Source organism: Gambusia affinis, linkage group LG17, assembly GCF_019740435.1.
Source record: "Gambusia affinis linkage group LG17, SWU_Gaff_1.0, whole genome shotgun sequence".
In the NCBI taxonomy this organism is placed as follows: domain Eukaryota; kingdom Metazoa; phylum Chordata; class Actinopteri; order Cyprinodontiformes; family Poeciliidae; genus Gambusia; species Gambusia affinis.
The window spans coordinates 5,384,181-5,403,690 of record NC_057884.1 but is presented as its reverse complement, the minus strand read 5'-3'; the positions used below and the strand labels follow the sequence as shown (position 1 = coordinate 5,403,690).

The 19,510-nt window shown below is 40.5% G+C and overlaps 2 protein-coding genes and 1 non-coding gene across 3 annotated transcripts; 2 read left to right on the top strand and 1 right to left on the bottom strand.

Annotated features, from left to right (window-relative positions):
* The first annotated feature begins 485 nt into the window (after positions 1-485).
* On the top strand, positions 486-8,288 carry LOC122819439 (neurolysin, mitochondrial-like). The gene is made up of 8 exons (XM_044096175.1): positions 486-536; positions 3,006-3,253; positions 5,706-5,854; positions 6,067-6,171; positions 6,616-6,718; positions 6,800-6,960; positions 7,156-7,291; positions 8,212-8,288. The coding sequence occupies exons 1-8, from the start codon at positions 496-498 to the stop codon at positions 8,286-8,288; spliced, it is 1,020 nt and encodes a 339-aa protein (XP_043952110.1). The 5' UTR covers positions 486-495.
* On the bottom strand, positions 4,424-4,614 carry LOC122819766. Its single transcript, XR_006368657.1, has one exon. It is a non-coding gene; the product is annotated as a U2 spliceosomal RNA (small nuclear RNA).
* Positions 8,289-12,463: 4,175 nt separating the features above from the next.
* Positions 12,464-19,305, top strand: LOC122819438. The gene is made up of 6 exons (XM_044096174.1): positions 12,464-12,516; positions 12,768-14,228; positions 14,450-14,635; positions 15,386-15,803; positions 16,163-17,535; positions 17,732-19,305. The coding sequence occupies exons 2-6, from the start codon at positions 13,004-13,006 to the stop codon at positions 18,694-18,696; spliced, it is 4,167 nt and encodes a 1,388-aa protein (XP_043952109.1). The 5' UTR covers positions 12,464-12,516; positions 12,768-13,003; the 3' UTR covers positions 18,697-19,305.
* Positions 19,306-19,510: the final 205 nt, after the last annotated feature.

The window sequence follows — 19,510 nt, the reverse complement described above, 5'->3', positions numbered from 1 at the left end:
TTGCTGTTAAAAAAACGCACACATTTATCAGCTCTGACGGGCTATATGACACGCAGCCGGGCGTTGGCTGCTTTTAAAACAGCGTAATCTGAACTACAATGCTCTGCAGCCGGAGTGATGCTGCACGCAGACTGAAACAAACACAACCCTCTGAGAAGGTGAAGAAGAAAACATCTCCGAACTGATTAAGCATCAACTATTAAACCTGCGTATTCGTAATAACTACGTTAAAAGATAATGATCGGTGTCTTCCCTCCCGCCCACCTTACCTGAGCTCCTCAGATGTCTGTTTGCCACCGCGTCAGGAGGACGGGGCGAGTGTTTCCTTCCCCCGGCGCATGCGCTCTGCGGAAGCGAGAGCTTTTATTTTTCCCGTGTCACACACGCGAAGAGAAAACAGGAGCGCAACTTCTGGGATTGTAGTAGCGACAGTAAGCCCGGAAGAGTTTTGTTTTCTGCCCTGGTAAAGACATAAGCGCATGACAATCCGGTGGCATGTGTGCGTTAATGGTTGCAGTGTGCAGAACACTTTGCAGGTATGCCGAGCATCTGCTTCCTGCTGTTCAACATGTGTGCGATTACAGGATTACCGCTTTGTACAGTCGTACGTGCATGTTTAAGAAAAAATGTGTGCGTGTGGGGGACATTCAGAGGTTTTGCTGTTGATCGTTAAGATTTCTTGTGAACTTTCAGCTGTTGTGTGAAGGTTATTCCGGCCTGGGAATAACTTGGGGTGAAGGAATTCCGCTGCTGTGCCGTGAAACTTTACACCGACGGCTGGACATGGGAAAAGTTTCTAACTAGCAGGAAAAGAAAGTCCGCAAACGCTTCGGTGACACCTCTGATGAAGGAAAATATTTACATCTGTTAGTTTTTTCATATATTTTCAAATTTCAACTAGGGTTGCATGATATATGTGCACTAACATTGATATCGGTCGATATTATCTTGAAATGATTAGTCGGTTAACTGGAATATACAGACTCAAATAAGCTGATTGCTTGAGGAACAACAGTCTCAGACCAGTAATTAAGTCAAAGTTGTACACATTTTAGATTTGAGATTATTTTTGTTAAATTCTCTTTAAATATGTTCTACTCAAAACTTCTCAAGTAACCTAGTTTTAGCTACACCCGGTTCAAATTCTTTTAAAATGATCATAAGAATCTCATATTAAGCAGCTTTTGCTATACAATTATTAATTTGTAAACCAAAAAATAATCAACCGATCATCCCAGGACCCTTTTCACATGTTTATGTTAGTATTTGTTTTATTTAGCCACACATCCATTCTTTGCTACAAATGGTCAAGTGTTCACTAAAGGAATCTTATTATTCAACTTTAGGCAGTAAAATGTTTATTTTCTTATTTAAAAGAGGAGCTGAAATATTGTTTGTATTTCTAAGATTTTATAAAAGACTTCACTGGAAAATGTGCAGATTGTTTAATTTTTATTTGTTTTGTTTGATTAATCGATATTAATCAATATTAATCTAACTATAATAATCGCTAGATGTAGCCGTAATCTTTTAACATATATAAATAAAACTTGCCCAATATTGACACCTTAGCTTCTTCTGTATGTTTGCAGTTGTGTAATACTTTTTCTATCATTGAATGGTAGAATGCACTGTGCTGTGTAAGAGACTGAAAGCTTTTGATGCATGTCTTATAAACTAAATCTGCATTAAACTCTCTCCTTGACTTGTCTGCTCTGTTCTTTGGTCTTCAATGTTGCTTCATCACGTGTATTAAAAAGAAGTGTAGAAGAGAAATGAAATTATAATTTTTGGGTTGTTTGCTGATTTGGAGCTCCTTTTGCCCTAATTAGTCATACTTGAGGACTAATTTTGGTAAACTACAACAAACACATCATGCAAGGTTTTGATGAAACCACACCAGAGCCACTAGATCCCCTAAAAATGTGGGTCAAGCATTCAGGCTTGGTGCGTACGCTCCTAGTTTAACTTGCCAACTTGTCAGGAATATAGTGGTGTGTCGCTTGGGACACCATATCATGTTCTTTCCACTTGCGTGTCAACTACTGCTAGACGCTCAAGACACATTTATCTTTGCCTTCAGGTGTTTAATGACTGCAACCTGCTGCTATATCCCAGTCTTTTTTAAGGAAATGAGTTCAGCTAAACTTGTCACATTAACACATGATTACCATTATAAGAGTCAATCACTCGATATTATGCAACTTGATCACTTTCACGTGCAACAAGATTTCACTGTCATTAGCAATGATAATATCATTTTTTTTTTTCTCAGGTGGTGGGATGCAGCCGTGCTCTGATCACTGTTTTAATAATAACCTATTTTATTTATATTGGCCTTTATGTCTCAAATTGAAATACCAAAGGGCAAATTCACATGCTGATGATGGCAAGCTACTGGGTTGTTGCTACGGAAACTGTTGAGTCTCAAACCGGTCTTTGCCCAATTGGTCAAACAAGACCAAGACCTAACAATCCGAGACAGAGGCCAAGACTGGGAGAAAAATCAGGAATCGAGCCCTCCTTCACTGGTGAACCTTCATTGGGAATATTTGGTAAGACTTAATTTTTAAGTCTTCCTTAATTCCTGTTTAGGAGAAAATGTCGACGACCACAATTTCACAGTACTTCTATCCCATCAAATCCCGACGACATACTCCTTGAGGGTTGTGGCTATAAGACGAAAAATTGGGGAAAAGTTCAAGGGATGCCAATTCTTCTGCGATGTTCTGTGCATTTATTTTATTTAGGGTTTTTTGGGGGCTCTTGTAGCCTTAATTTGAAAGTGCTAGGACAGAGAAGTGGGTAACGAGAAAGAGGGAAGACATGCGGAAAAGGTCATCAGGCCGGGATTCAAACCTGGCCGCGTCGAGGACTAAGGCCTCCTTAATTGGGTTGTGCTTAACCCCTGCGCCACCACAGCACCTACATGGGCATTTATTTTAAAGGGAAACTTTGTTCTACTACATAGAAACTAAGATGGACTGTTCACCGTCTTCCTCCAGATCCTCTAAACATCACCTGAGAATGAAGATTCCACAGGGGTCGGTGATATCCGCCAGAGACTGCTCTCAGGAAAACAGCAGGAACCCTCTGAGATGGGATCTTTCCCCGGACGAGATCAGGATCGTCACAGACACGTTGATAGCCAGAGTGAAGAAGGTCTACGACGATGTCGGATCTCTGCACGTAGAAAGTGTCTCTGCTGAAAACACACTGGAAGCCCTGGCTAACGCTAAGCTGGACTACGCATGTGAGTAAGGTGAATTGTTTTCGCTCAGGAAGTCTTTTAGAGATCCAATTTTTGCATTCACCCTGCCAGAAAATTCTCTGCAATCAACTGGTGGTTGAAGGTAAAATTAGCTTTATGTTGTTGTCAATACAGTTAAATGAAAAACTAAGCCTAGCCTCTGCTGTGTCCATTTGTTTGAAGGGTCTAAGCCGATGCCAATCAAGTACACACGTCTGAGTCATTGTAAAGCCAGTGTGGTTGTTCAGCCAGGGCACCAAACCGGTTAAGACCGCCTCTGTGTCTCTGTCGTTTAAATGGTAAATGGACTGAACTTATATAGCGCTTTTCCAGTCATTTTGACCACTCAAAGCGCTTTTACACTAGAGTCACATTCACCCATTTGCACTCACAAACAAACACACATTTATACACCGATTGGTAGGCAATAAGGAGTTAAGTGCCTTGCCCAGAGGCACATCAACATGTGGCAGGAGAAAAACGTGCAGGAAAACCTACAACCTTCTGATTGCAAGACGACTACTCTACCATACAACCACAGTTGCCCTTAAACTAAAAGTTTAGTTCTTTTAGACAAATTATGTTTACACCTGTAGTTGTATGCCCAAGGTTATAGCAAAGGTTAGTATCATTTACTGTTTTCTCTCCATAAAATGTGGGATGTTTTCTCCATGAGTGTCATTTGTATTTTTGTTGTTTGCCATAATATCTGCCCTTTTAAATTCCTCTTGTCTATGTAGCAGTAAAAGTGTTCTTTTCACATGTTATCTATGTTTGCTTAGATTTTGCATCACTATGTGATCAGTCATGCGATTGATGTAACTCAAAAAAAAAAAAAAAAAAAAAAAAAGAATTTTGACTTTTTTATTTTTTACTGTGAAGTTAAGACATTTAGGATATATTACATTACATAAGAATATCCATAGAATTTCGATGTCAACAAAGGTAGGCGTATCAGATTCAAAGCAACTAAAGACAGTAAGTGATTGACAGGTGGTTATTTTATATTTCACCTACATCTGTCTTAATTGTAAGAGATAATTGACCCCGGCTGGGGTATTGGGTTGGCTGGCAGCAAAGAAATTGTAGTTTTTCAATCCAAAAATTTATAAGAACGAGGTGAGGCCTGCGAATCTGGTAGCTGTATTTTATAATTTTCATTTAACATCCAAAGGGGGGTGCACCGTTCCTGGAGGTACTGCAATACCAGGTCGATGCGTGGAGTGGACGGAGCAAGCCCCTATTCCATCTCCCTGCTCCAAAAATCAATTTAATATATGGTCCCCGGGTAGGGGACGTATCAGATATTAAACTGATAAGAACAGATACTACACTTGATCTTAGCCAAAAGGCCGAGAAGCGATACCACATAACTGGGGAGGAAACCATATAAATCTCATCCACCCTATACCGACTCACGGTTTAGAAACTTTAACATTTATTCACTCACAGAACAAGTAGTGTGAAGAGAAATTGTTGTTTGTAAATCACTGATCTTGTTTTGCAGTGGAAAATAAAGATGAATGAGCCAAATTAGACTAAAAGCTTGTGTGAAAAGGAAACCGTTTTGCTTTGTTTCTGGTCACATGACATACTTATAGCCAATAGAAAGCCTGAAGGTTGAAAGTCGTTTAAAGAAAAGGACTCTCTTTACACAGACTTTTAAACATTAGAATAGCTGTTATATCCAATGGCTGCTATTTAAGCCAATGGATATACATTTGAATACATTGAATACAGCTGTATGGTTGACAATAATGAAGCCTTTCACGGTTTTTGGCTCTGCATGATGAGCTTACAGTGGCCTCTAGTGGACAGTGAGAACCTGTTCAGCACAAACTAAACATTGAGTTTTATTCTTGCTATTTTAATTAACTGTTTAGGGGCACAGTCAGGCCTTCAGATGCACACATACAAATAAAATGATTTTAGAAAATTCAAAATTTATGAAAAGAAATGGAATTTATGGGCATCCCATTTGATGCAGGTGCTCATGCGCCATATTTTAGGGCAACAGTTTCAAAGGCAGTTAAAATTAAAAGTAAAAAAAGTTAACAGAACCACAAAGTCCAGTAACTATTACTGGAAAGCAGATTTCAATATTCTAGTGGAATAAAAAAGTATTCTAGCCCACAATGAACTCAAAACATAAGGAAACAGTTTGCCTGTCTTTTAAAGTGACAATTGTTGAAAAGCTTTTCTATGCTTTGAATCTACGATGGTTTACGGATCCCTCTTCAACAAAAGTTTGTTTTGTTTCTTTCAAAAAGATCTTTCACATTGAGCAAATAAAACATAAAAAGGCATATTTTTCTTTCATCTCGACAATTTTGGCCCCGATCGCAAAACATTTGGATACCACTGGACTGCTTTGTTGTAGTGGATTTTCCCTTGCTTATATTTTATATCGTATGCAAATACTTGAAGTTCTCAGTGGTTCCTTTGTGTTTCCCAGCATCCCGTCACGTTCTTGACTTCCCTCAGTACGTCTGTCCCAACAAGGACGTTCGATCAGCGAGCACAGAGGCAGACAAGAAACTATCTGAATTTGACGTGGAGATTAGCATGAGGGAAGACGTGTTCAAGCGTATGACGGCCTTGCAGGTACATGTTGTTACTGGAAAATACAACAAAACATCTCATGGATCATCAATTGGGATACTGCCCCCTTTTTTTTAGTTCTGATTAATCCTTGGATGGAAAATAATTGTTTCATATAGTCAGTGCTACTAAACATTTTGTTTTGTTTTGTTTGTTTTTTTAGAATGGCCTCAAATCCACCAATAAGGTGTCTTTTGTGGTGTGTGTTTTTGCAGAAAAAGTTTCAAGACAATCCTTCAACTGAAGAAAAGAGATTCTTAGACAGACTGGTTACGCTGGGTCAGAGGAAAGGACTGCATCTGTCTAAAGAGATACAGCAGGTAATCTCACAGATATTAACGATGAACATTTATTCTAACATTTATTGTACCACATCAGTAATTGTAGGACAATTCAAGGTATGATTGATGAAACTCTGTACAATATCCTGGGCCAGCTATTGGTTATTTTTATGGAAGTGCAGACAGTGGGAAACTGGCGCTTCCTGCTGGATGCTGAGAATAAGGAGAATAGGTTATGAGCTTTGTGCAGACCTGCACTGCCTTCATAAATGGAGTTTCTTGACATTCAGTCTCAGGTCTAAATATGCTCTAAAAGATTTTCTTGTATTTTGCCTTGCTGGGTGTATGTTATGCTAGCTCCTTTGGTTTTTCTGTGAAAGATTGTTTTTAAATAGTCTGTAGTTATGTTTTCATTGGTTGCATATCCAAAGTCTCAAATTATTATCATTATTATCAAAAATGTCTTTCTTCATTTTTCCACAGGAAGTAAAAAAAACCTCCAAGCTTATCAGTGACCTCTCCATAGAATTCAACAGAAATCTGAATGAGGACAATACATTTCTTGTCTTTTCCGAGCATGAACTGGGTAAAAGCCTGTTTACATTAATCAGTGCCTCCATGCGAAGAAGCGCAAGACATTCATTCTCACTTTGTTCACCTGGCGAAGGAGGCCTCGCTGAGAGCTATCTCAATGGTCTGGAGAGGACAGCAGAGGGGAAGTATAAGGTGACCCTGGAATATCCCCACTACCACCCTCTGATGAAGAGGTGCCACAATCCTGAGACCCGGAGGAAGATGGAAACGGCTTTCCACAGCAGGTGTAAACAGGTAGGTCCGGAATTCCACTTACCAACAACCCCATTCTCTTCCTTAAAAAGATAATTCAGGGATTCCGTTCAAACACTATGAATAGCTTTAAACTTTCAAATCTTAATTTTTCTGTTAGATTAGTCATTTCTGGCAATGTGATTCAGGTGTTTTTCTTGTTTTGTTTTTTTGTTTTTGCTTTCTACTTTTCCCCAGGTGAACACGGGAATTCTTGAACAGCTAATCCAACTAAGGGCAAAGGTGGCAGACTTACTCGGTTACAGCAGCCATGCAAACTATGTGCTGGAGATTAACATGGCTAAACACACAGGCAATGTGTCCGGCTTTATAGGTACGAGCCTTCTGAGTAAGTATATGTATATAAGCGTGCCACAGTATATGTCTTATAGCTGTGTTACTTGTGTTAGAAATCAAAATGAGTGTCTGTATGTAACATGTAGGCCTATCGCGATAAATCAATTAATCGTACGATAAATTAAAACTATCAACATCATTTTAATTATCGGCTTTATCGTCTCTTCCGGCCTTTTTCTCTTTCTGTTGATGACATTGAATGAAAAAAGGCTCCACTCGAGTGTTCTCCACTGACCCTCCCTTCCTCATTTCCTTAGTGTAATGTCCAGCGCACACAATCTTAGAGCTGTCGGTTGATTGACGGCCCATTTTCAAAACCTGAGAGACCACACATTAGCCGACAGAAATCCTAGGTATAACGGATCGATCGGGTTTGTGGTGTCCAACAATGGACACAAAGTAATAGCTACAAGTCTAGTTAACTAATTTTAAGACCAGGCATTAATCAATGCTTTCCTACAATCTACCTGCAATGCAAGTTTTATATTCTATCACCTCAGATTAGGGCAGAATTTACAATAATGGTCACCGCAGACCTTCTGGAATCTTTTGTTGACAAACTTGATGGCCTGGTTCTGAGACTGCTGGAGGTCTACAAAGCAGCAACCAAATCTGGAAAGAAGCAGTCACTCAAAGACATTTTGGACTGCCTTGCAAAAGATGTGAGCAGAACTGAAGATGACTTGAAAACAAGGCATAATTTGCTATTTTTCCATCCATCCATCCATTTTCTATGCACCATTGTCCCTAATGGGGTCGGGAGGGTTGCTGGTGCCTATCCCCAGCTAATGTTCCGGGCGAGAGGCGGGGTTCACCCTGGACGGGTCGCCAGTCTGTTGCAGATTTGCTATTTTTGTTAAAAGATATTCATCTTACTGCATGTCTCATCTCTTGCAGGACACACTACAAGAGATGAGAGAGATCCCACGCTACATATCTGGGGAAGATCCATCAACTGTCATCAGGATGTGTGATGCAAGAACTGTTTACAAAAACTGTTTACATATTTACCTATTCCTCTTTCTTGATATCATTTCTTAAAAATCTTTTTGTAGCATTTGTGTTTGCAAAAACTTATTTTTAGTCCTTGTTAAGAGACATTACTTCCTGTTTACTACAGCCATGCATAACGTCAAAATTTGATGTAATTACTTTGTGTATCCTGATTGATTTTGTTCAAAGCCATTTGATGGAAACATGCCTTGTTTGCATTTTCTAAATGTTAATACTAATGGTTATGCACTAAAACATTTAGTATTGTGCTGAATTTGTGGAAAAACCTCTCAGGGTTTTTGTAAGTTTGACACACTGATCATTTTGCACTTTTTGGACTGTTTTTGAGAGATGGTAGCTAGTTGTATTGACTTTGCACTGCCACTGTTCAACGTGGTTAGAATGTTTTTAAAATAATGGTCTAATTTCTATGGAGGACTGAAACTCGCCTATAAAATACACTTAAAATGCACCAATTAAATAAATAAGAGATCTTTACCTCATATCTTATAAGTTACCTTGATATTTTTCCAGCTTATTTCCTACAAACTATTTTTTTAGCACATAATTTAATACATATGTGTGTTTGTCCTTTACTTGTAGATGCAGTCATGTCTTAAGTGTGTGTGTGTGTGTGTGTGTGTCCCCTTCCCCCAAGTCTTTTTAATTGTTATTTTTACATATATCTGTCTTGTATTAGGCCTCATTTTGCAAATAAGGTGTGCTGTCTTTCTTGGGTCAGCTCCTCCACTATTGGTCAGCAGACAGGAAGGAGCAGAATCCATGTGCAGATCTGTTGGCCAATAGTTGAACTTACCCGAGAAGGACAATCCCCCTTAAGATGGTCCCCACAGCCAGCTGACATTAGAAAAATATCACTGCCCATCTTATTTGCACAATAAAGCAGAAATGCATAAGGTAAAGTAGAAACATGAGACATGTAAAAACAACTCCTGGAAAAAAAAGAAGAGTTTTGGGGAAAAAACGATAAAAATAAACATTTAAGAGTCATAAATGAATCTACAAGTAAAGAGTAAAAACAAATTTTTTTTAAATGATAAACTGTAAATTGTGCTAAAATCTATAATTTGTTGGAACTAAGGTGGAAAATAAATATGGACATTATAGATGGTCAATGAAATTAATAAAACATTAGGTAAAGTTCTTACTTGGAGCATTTTAAGTGCATTTATTTATTGAGATTTATATAGAAAAAATAGTTCTGTTTTTATTTGTCAAAATGTTTTTTCTGTCTGTCAGTTTTGGTCCTCCAATAAATGTCAACATTTCTGCTTGTCTTGGACAAATGTTTTCTTTTACACTTGATTTAAGGGCTTGTCTCATATTTGATAGAGAAAGATGAAAATAAATGTATAATATTTGAAATGGAAGCGTATTTTGTGTAATTATTTTTAGGAAACAGGTAAACTTGGCATTATTAGTGGAGAAAGTGAACAATATTTGGAAATGTTCGTTTACTTAAATTGCAATTTTAAGTTCAACTGCTGCCTTAAACTCTTGAGTTAAATTAACTCAAAATTGGTATGAATGCAGTTAGTCAGTTTAACTTTAAAATGAGAGTTGAAAGTATGATTGTTTGCTACTTTAACAAAATAAAACAAGTTTTTTTGAATGGATAATGTAACTTTGCAAGATGTTTAAACTAGTAGTCATTAGTTAGACAAGTGGTATAACTTAATTATTTGAGTTCAAATAGAATATGATTGTAATTTTACTTGAGTACTCAATTTTTGGAGAATGAATAATGTTCTATAGTTAGTCATTTCAACTTATGGTATCATATTTAAACAATGAATTATCCAGCAATTGGGCTACTTTTCTAGCTTGACATCATAAGTTGGAAAACAACATTATTTCAAGTTGTGTTAACTTGTGTTTTTAAGGCAGCAACTGAACTCAGGTTTTTAAGTTTAAACACCCTAAGTATTTTTACAGTGTAACTGCGGTTTTGAAGTGCGGCTTTTGGTTTGTTTCAGATTCCCGGTGTTGGGAGGCTAATAGGCTATTATTGAGCTAATTGAAGGTTTTTAAGTGTTTCTGACAGTGCGTTATCTTAAGTACCCGCTAATGGTTGTTATTGGTTTCGGTCGAGCCGCGGACAGTTTTTCGGTTTAGAGCGGAGCAACAGTTGTGTTAAGGAATAACTAAATTTATTTAGAATGGTTTATAAAGAGTTTTATTATTTTGTTTAAGTGAGAGTGAATTAATTATGAGCTTAAAGATCGTTTAACTGTTCGAGAGCGGTGGAGGAGATCTAAAATCTAAAATGGCGGACCGATTTGTGTCCTTGTTTTTCTCCTTTTAAAGTTAGAAACCGGACCAGATCAAGTTTAAATTTGCTATTTCGTTAGGTAGTAAAATAAGGTAGATTAATTTGAGTTTTAAAGGTGTAAAGCTGACCTTAAAGCTGTACTAAAATTGAGTTTCGGTCGGAGTTGTAGCGGGGGAGATTTAAAATGGCGGACCGGCTTGCGTCCTTGCTTTTATAAATTGAGAGTTAAATAACGAAGCAGAAATTGAGTCAAATTGATTTTCGTTAGGGATAAGGTAACGAATATTAATTTTGGTTTTTAAAAGGTGAAGAGTGGACCTGAAAGCTGTAATTAATCTAAGTTTAGTTTCTAATTAGTTGAGCAGGGGATTTAAAATGATGGATCGGCTTGCGTCCTGTTTTATTATTTTAAACAATTAAAGACTGGATTAGCTGTTTTATTAAGGAGTGGACTAAGGTAAAAGCTAGACAAAGTTAAAATAAAATTAAGAAGGAGCTTGCAGGCTGTTTAGCAAATCTTTAAGCTGCGGTTTAGAGCGGAACTGTTGATTTAATGTAGCGGAAAAAGTGCGGTTTACATTACTGTGTGGACCTGCTGTGTGTGTGTGAGGCTATTCGTCTAGAAGATTGGACTGCATTTAAGACTCCTGAGTTGCTTTCCTTACCTGTTGTTCCTATAGGCGGAACCTGAGGAGGCTGATACGTGCCGTGTCCTTGGTTTCAAAAACACACTATCCGTTAACACCGCAAGGTGGAACTAGCATGCCCAAGAAGCAGGTGTAAACAGGTGTTTGTTAGTAGCGGTGGCGGTGGTTGCTTCTGGTCTAGTCTGTGGTTCGGTTCGGTGCGTCTGGTTGGCTCTGGGTGGTGGTTGTTGTTGGCTCAGCGGCTTCTGATAGCAAGAGGAGATGAGAAAAGAAGGAAAGAACTACAGCCAAATCTAAAAGCGGCATGGATGTTTAATTTTCTGGAATAGTTCTAAAAAAAAAACAAAAACCTAAAAAAAACCAAACTGTTCGTTGTTGGTCAGCGGCGGGATCTCAAGCAGCGGTGGTTGGGTTCAGCTTCACGGCGTCCTTCTGTCGTCCCAAATTGTGGATTAGTGGGTCCGGAACGTCTTCTTTTATGGACCAAAGCGGCGCAGCTGATCGGTGGGCTGGTGTTCCGCTAGTGTGGGAGTGGTCTAGGTGTAGCTTCTGGGTGTGAAGTGCCGAGCTGTGCTGTCCATTGTCTGTGATTGGTGGGTATTGTTCTGGTATGTAACCTGAGAAGTTTGTTTTTCTGCTAGGAGGGAAAGTGAGTGGAAATTGTCTTTAAATAAAGTTAAATGTTAAATTCTAAAGTTTTGGGTTCCTAATTTTATTTCAGTTTCCAATAAAACAGTTTTGTTCATGAGTTTGGAGGAGTTGACCTGAAGTATTTTGTTTAAAGAAATAGTAGGTTTGTTATTTTAACCTAAATATAATTAAAACGTTTTTTAAAAATAAAAAATAAATAAATAAAAAAACAGGAAGATAAAGTTATTTTAAATAAGCTTAAAATTAAGGTAGATATGAGATATAAGTACAATTTTAAATTGTTTATAAGATCTAAGTTAATAAAATATGAAAAAGATTTTTAGTTGAAAAGTTTCCTTTAAAATAAGATAAAGTTAAGTTTCATATATTAGGATAGATGTAAGATCTAAGTGAAATTTAAAATTGTTTATAAGAACTGTTATGTTTATTGTGTATAATATTGCTAGTGTTATTATTAGTTGAAATACGCCACCTTGTGGTCACTTTAAGTTATTGTTTGAATTAATAGTAGAAGAAGAATATGGACAGGAAGTGCTACATTGTTGCCCTTGGTTACCAGAATCGCGGCCGCTCCACACTCCTCCTGGTTCTTTCTTGGTGTTTGTTAAAGCATTGTCTGTGAGTATTACTTGGTTAAAACATTGAGACACCTGTAATGTTACATGATATGATGGTATTGTGTAAAGTTGTATGTTTATAGCCCGTTATTATTACGCTAATGAGTCCGTTTTTATATGCTAATTTCTTGTTGCTAATCGCTAGCCAACATCCTCATTTCATTGAAAGTCAATGCCATGTTGGTCCTTTATTTTATTTATATCATTCTGTAAAGCCTAGATTGTAATACATTGCATTTCTGTATGTTACAGTTTCACAAATTGAACTACTACTGAAGTAAACTTCATTAACCAGTCATCGCTGTCCGGAGTTTCTTCATTGTTCAAGATTGTTTAGCTGTTTGGATAGCTGGTGCAGTATCTAGCGAGGCCAATAACAGTGAAAAGACAGCACCACGGCAAGCAACAAAGCTAGAGAACCTATCACGTGGAGCTCCAGTCAGCCCAAAGAGCCAAGTAAAGTGCATTCAGTCATCATAAGCCACAAAATGTCTGAAAACAAATCCCAAAAGTCTCAAAATAAGTCAGTACACTCTCTAAAGTCATCAAAGGCAAGTTCTACAGCTGGCATTGAGCTACTAAGAGCTAAAGCAAAGGCCGAAGCTGCTCAAGCAAGAGCTACATATGCAAAGAAAGAAATAGAAATCAAAGTGGAACAGGCACGTCTACAGGCAACCCTTGATGCACTTAGAGCAGAGCAAGAAGCTGCAGCTGCAGAAGCAAATTCATTGGAAGCAGGACTACTACAATTGGGCTTTGAAACACGCAGTGTAACATACGGGTCATGTCTTACAGAAAATAAAGCAACACGCACAGCCCAGTATGTTTTAGATCAAACAAATCGCACTGCAGCAGAGTCACCTGCCCCTGTTCAAATTGAAATAAATAATCCAGAACTCCCGTTGCAACCCTTCGTTGTAAAGCAAGAAATGAACTACGCAGCTCCTGAAAGTGAAGTTTGTGAACCCCAGTCTGCCAGTTTCAAGCAGTTTGCTCCTCTTGCCCCAGTGTTACCCAAAATGAACCATGCACACAATAGCCATGTCGAGACCCAGCCAACTTATGATCTGGCCAAGTATCTAGCCCGCAGCCAGCTCATCACTACAGGCCTCACAAGCTTCGATGACCAACCCATGAACTACTGGGCATGGAAATCATCTTTCAAAACCGCTATAACAGGTTTGGACCTTTCTGCAGGAGAGGAACTAGATCTGCTTGTACGTTACCTCGGTAAGAACTCATCGAGACAAGTCAAACAAATGAAAGCTGTCAACATTAGATGTCCTGAAGCTGGATTAGCCATGGCTTGGGACAGGCTCGAAGAAGTCTATGGCTCTCCAGAAGCTATAGAACAAGCACTCTTTCAAAAGGTAGAGAGCTTCCCCAAAATCACCCCCAGAGAGCCTTTCAAACTCCGAGACTTAGCTGACCTAATGTTGGAGCTTGAAGCAGCTAAACTTGATGGATATTTACCAGGCTTGTCTTACTTGGACACATCCAGGGGAATTCAGCCAATAGTTGACAAGTTACCTTACAATCTGCAAGAGAAGTGGATGACATACGGCTCAAAGTATAAACGTGATCACGGCGTCAGTTTTCCGCCTTTCACTGTGTTTGCTAACTTCATTCGCACTGAGGCCAAAAGCGAACTGACCCAAGCTTCACCCTCCACAGCTCAAACCAGTTACCTGAGAGAAAACAAATGCCAGAAAGGTTTTCCAAAGTGCCCATATCTGTCCACAAAACTCAAGTACAAGACAAAACAGAAAATAAGGAAAAATCACAAGTACAGTAAACCCCAACAAACAGTGTCCAATACACAACAAACCCCACCCGTTAAAAACGCTGCAGAGGATTCAGAGAGAAACCTTTGGAAGAACGACAACAGATAATCAAACAGTTTAACATCTGTTTTCGCTGCTGCTCATCTACAGATCATCTCGCCAAGAACTGTACAACAGACATCACTTGCACGGAGTGTGACAGCAATAATCACATTTCTGCCCTCCATCCAGGTCCAGCACCGCAGAATCTAAAACGCCTCCCCACAGCACGGCGGGAGAGCAGCAAAGCGGATGTCAAGAAGTCACCTCTCGGTGTACTGAGGTGTGCGGAGAAGGGTGAGCGCCAGAGAATGTTCCAAAATCATACTCAATGTGTATCCTGCTGGCCACAAAGAACAAACAAAGAGAATGTATGCAATCTTGGGCGAACAGAGCAACCGTTCTCTTGCACGTTCACAGTTCTTGAGTTGTTTGGATCCAAGGAGCAAGTTATCCCTACACATTGAAGAGGCGTGTGCAGGGCTCACAGGAGTTTCAGGAAGAAGAGCTGGTGGCTTCATGGTGGAGTCAATAAATGAACAGTTAAGCCTTCCTTTGCCAACACTCCTCGAATGTAATGACATTCCCAACAACCGCTCAAATACCTACCCAAGCTGCATCCCACCACACTCATCTGCATCGGATCGCGGACAAGATTCCACCATTGGACTCTGATGCTGACATACTTCTACTGCTGGGCAGAGGCGTATTGAGAGTTCATAAAGTCAGAGAGCAAGTAAACAGCCCAGGTGACTCCCCATTTGCTCAGAAACTGGATCTGGGATGGGTTGTGGTTGGTGGCGTCTGCCTAGATGGTGTACACAGACCCACACACAAGTAAGCAGCTACAAGACTTACGTTCTGGAGAGCAGTCGTGAAGTCATCTTCAACCATGTAACAGTCAGATAACTGTCAAAGAAACATTCACAGAAACACCTGAGCTCTCTCACAGCCTCAGAAGCTTCCAAGCGTCAGGATGTAATGTGGACAGGATTGGTCAACAAGTTTTCGCTCACACACCTGACGATCACAAATTTGCACCATCAGTTGAGGACATGCAGTTCCTCCAAATAATGGACTCTGAGTTCTACCAGGACAGTGACAACAGCTGGGTTGGTCCACTGCCCTTTCGGTCGCCACGACAACGTCTACCTAACAACAGACAGCTGGCTTACGATCGTCTCATGTCACTCAGGCGCTCTCTAGGAAAGCGGCCTGAAATGAAAGCACATTTTCTGGAGTTCATGGAGAACATGCTCGCTAGAGGTCATGCAGAGGTCGCACCGTCTCTAGTCCACAATCAGGAATGCTGGTACTTACCTTTGTTTGGGGTTTACCATCCCAAGAAACCCACAAAGATCAGAGTTGTGTTTGACTCAAGCGCCCCCTATGAAGGAGTCTCTCTCAACGACGTGCTACTCACAGGCCCTGACCTTAACAACAGTCTCGTCGGAGTACTCATGAGGTTCAGAAAAGAACAAGTAGCATCAGAACGCTGACATTGAACACATGTTTCACTGTTTTGTTGTTAAAGAGCCACAGAGACTTTCTCCGCTTTTTGTGGTACAAAGATAACAACATGTCCTCTTGAAATAATTGAGTACGCATGCGTGCACATCTTCGAACAGTCCCTCCCCTCTGTCGCTATATATGGCCTCAAGAAAGCGGCAGCGACTGGTGAAGCAGAGTTCGGGACCGATCTTGGCGCAGGTTCATAGAGCGAGATTTCTATGTCGACGATGCCCTCAAGTCATTTCCTACTGAGCAAGAAGCAGTTCATGTTCTAAAACAAGCACAAGAGGCTCTCGCTTGTTCAAATCTCAGGCTACATAAAGTCACCTCAAACCGCGAAGCTGTTCTGGAAGCTTTTCCACCAGAAGACAGAGCTAAAGATGTCGAAAACTTGGATCTGTGTGCACCAGATCTCCCTGTCCAGCGGAGTTTGGGACTGTTGTGGAATGTTGGCCTTGACACTTTCACATTCAAAGTCGACGAGGATCAAAAGCCCTTCACTCGTAGAGGCGTCCTCTCTACTGTCAATAGCCTCTACGACCCTCTCGGGTTCCTCGCCCCCATCACAATCCAAGGCAGGCAAATACTCAGAGAGCTAACCAGTTTGACGACGACTGGGGCACCTCTTCCCGGCGATACAAAGGCAGAGTGGTGCAAGTGGAAGGACTCTCTCCAAGATCTGCAAAGTCTGCAAATACAGCGTCCTTACACCTCGCTCTCCACAACTAACGCCCAAAAAAGAGAACTCTTCATATTTGCTGATGCGTCTGTAAAAGCCATTGCAGCCGTTGCATATATCAAAGTCTCAACATCAGAAAGCACAGAAATTGGATTTGTGTTTGGAAAGACCAAGTTGGCTCCTCAATCAGGCCTCACGATTCCAAGACTCGAGCTATGTGCCGCAGTGCTCGCAGTTGAAGTTGCAGAGTTGATAGTAGCAGAAATGGACATTTCATTTGACAACATTGAGTACTATACGGACAGCAAAGTTGTGCTAGGATACATATACAACCAGACCCGAAGATTCTATGTGTACGTGCATAACCGAGTCCAACGCATACTCCAGTCGACACGCCCTCACCAATGGAAGTACGTTCCATCTGGGCTCAACCCAGCAGACTACGGGTCTCGTTCTGTGACAGCAGCCCAACTGAGCAACACAACATGGTTGGAAGGACCGGCCTTCCTCCTCAAGCCTTCACTACAGGTACCTCCTTTTGAAAATTACAACCTTGTTGATCCTGCTGCTGACATAGAAGTACGCCCCTTGGTGACAACAAACCTGACTCGTGTCACAAAACCAGCAATCGCTCCAACATGTTTTGAAAAGTTTTCAAACTACAGCGCTCTCATCAGAGCAATAGCCCAGTTGATTCATGTTGTTCGCTCATTCAATCACTCCAACCAAGCATCCAGCTGCCACGGCTGGCACCTTTGTCGACCTACAGAAGAAGAAATGGCAAAGGCAAAGATTTGTGTCATAAAGAATGTTCAAAGTGAGTACTACAAAGAAGAGCTAAAATGCATATCAGAAGAGACAAAGATTCCCCTCTCAAGCAGTCTTTGGAAGCTGCACCCCATATTGGACAATGATGGACTCTTAAGAGTTGGGGGCCGAATCACACATGCTGAACTGGGTATCGACACCACTCACCCTCTCATCATTCCAGCCAGACACCACTTGGGTACCCTCCTGATACGCCATTACCATGGATCTGTGAAACATCAGGAGGCATTTCACAGAAGGCGCGATAAGAGCTGCAGGATTCTGGCTGGTGGGAGCCAAAGCGAAGCATTAGCACTGCTCTTTTCAAGTGTGTCACATGCAGGAAGTTACGAGGAAAAGCTGAATGTCAACAGATGGGAAACTTGCCTCCTGAGCGGATGAAGGTCGCACCCATTCACGTGACGTGGGTGTGGATGTGTTTGGGCCGTGGGACGTTTTCACCCGTCGCACAAGAGGAGGTCAAGCCAATTCCAAAAGGTGGGCCGTCATGTTTTCCTGCATGTCTACGAGAGCAGTACATATCGAGTTAATCGAAACAATGAGCACTGACAGTTTCATAAACGCTCTGAGGCGGTTTTTTGCAATCAGAGGCCCAGCAAAACAAATCAGGTCTGATTGCGGCACAAATTTAATCGGCGCCTCTCACAAACTGAAAATGGTTGAGACGGATCTCTCCATCAAAGATGTCGAAGGCTACTTGAACAAACAAAACTGCTCATGGATCTTCAATCCTCCGCACGCATCACATATGGGTGGTGCTTGGGAGCGAATGATCGGGATTGCCAGGCGCATCCTCAACTCCATGTTCCAAGATTGTAAAAGGGCAATCTTGACCCACGAACTGTTGTCTACGTTTATGGCTGAAGTCTGTGCCATCATGAATACTCGTCCTCTTGTTCCTGTGTCTACCGATCCTGAGTCACCTCTTATCCTCACGCCGTCGATGCTGCTCACCATGAAAACAGGATGTGCGCCACCACCTCCTGGAAACTTTGAAAATGGGATACTTCTGAAAGAACAATGGAAAAGGGTTCAAAGTCTCGCTGATATCTTTTGGTCGAAATGGAGACGTGAGTATCTTCATACTCTGCAGTTGCGCCACAAATGGCAGGATAAGAAACAAAGCCTCAAGGAAGGAGACATCGTTCTGCTCAAGGACTCTCAGGCCAAAAGGAACGAGTGGCCCATGTCTATTATCTCCAAGACCATCCCAGGGAAGGACGGACTTGTCAGGAAAGTTGAAGTAACTACTTCTCATGCGGGAACTAAGAAGACTTTTTCGCGCCCTGTGACCGAAGTGGTTCTGCTTTTGTCCCCCGAGCAATTCAGTGACTGTTAATTTGAATGTGGGATAGTATTCTCCCAGGCGGGGAGTGTTATGTTTATTGTGTATAATATTGCTAGTGTTATTATTAGTTGAAATACGCCACCTTGTGGTCACTTTAAGTTATTGTTTGAATTAATAGTAGAAGAAGAATATGGACAGGAAGTGCTACATTGTTGCCCTTGGTTACCAGAATCGAACGGCCGCTCCACACTCCTCCTGGTTCTTTCTTGGTGTTTGTTAAAGCATTGTCTGTGAGTATTACTTGGTTAAAACATTGAGACACCTGTAATGTTACATGATATGATGGTATTGTGTAAAGTTGTATGTTTATAGCCCGTTATTATTACGCTAATGAGTCCGTTTTTATATGCTAATTTCTTGTTGCTAATCGCTAGCTAACATCCTCATTTCATTGAAAGTCAATGCCATGTTGGTCCTTTATTTTATTTATATCATTCTGTAAAGCCTAGATTGTAATACATTGCATTTCTGTATGTTACAGTTTCACAAATTGAACTACTACTGAAGTAAACTTCATTAACCAGTCATCGCTGTCCGGAGTTTCTTCATTGTTCAAGATTGTTTAGCTGTTTGGATAGCTGGTGCAGTATCTAGCGAGGCCAATAACAAGAACCAATATGAAGATAAGTTTTTAGCTTAAGTAAATTTAAAAAGATTTTTCTTTTAAAATAAGATAAACTTAAGTTTAATACATTTAAAATTAAGGTAAATGGTTGGGGGGAGGGGGCATAACAGTCGGAACATAGTCTGTATGCTGAAAAAACACAAACACTGCCTCATATGTCCGTCACCTGCTGATGCCATT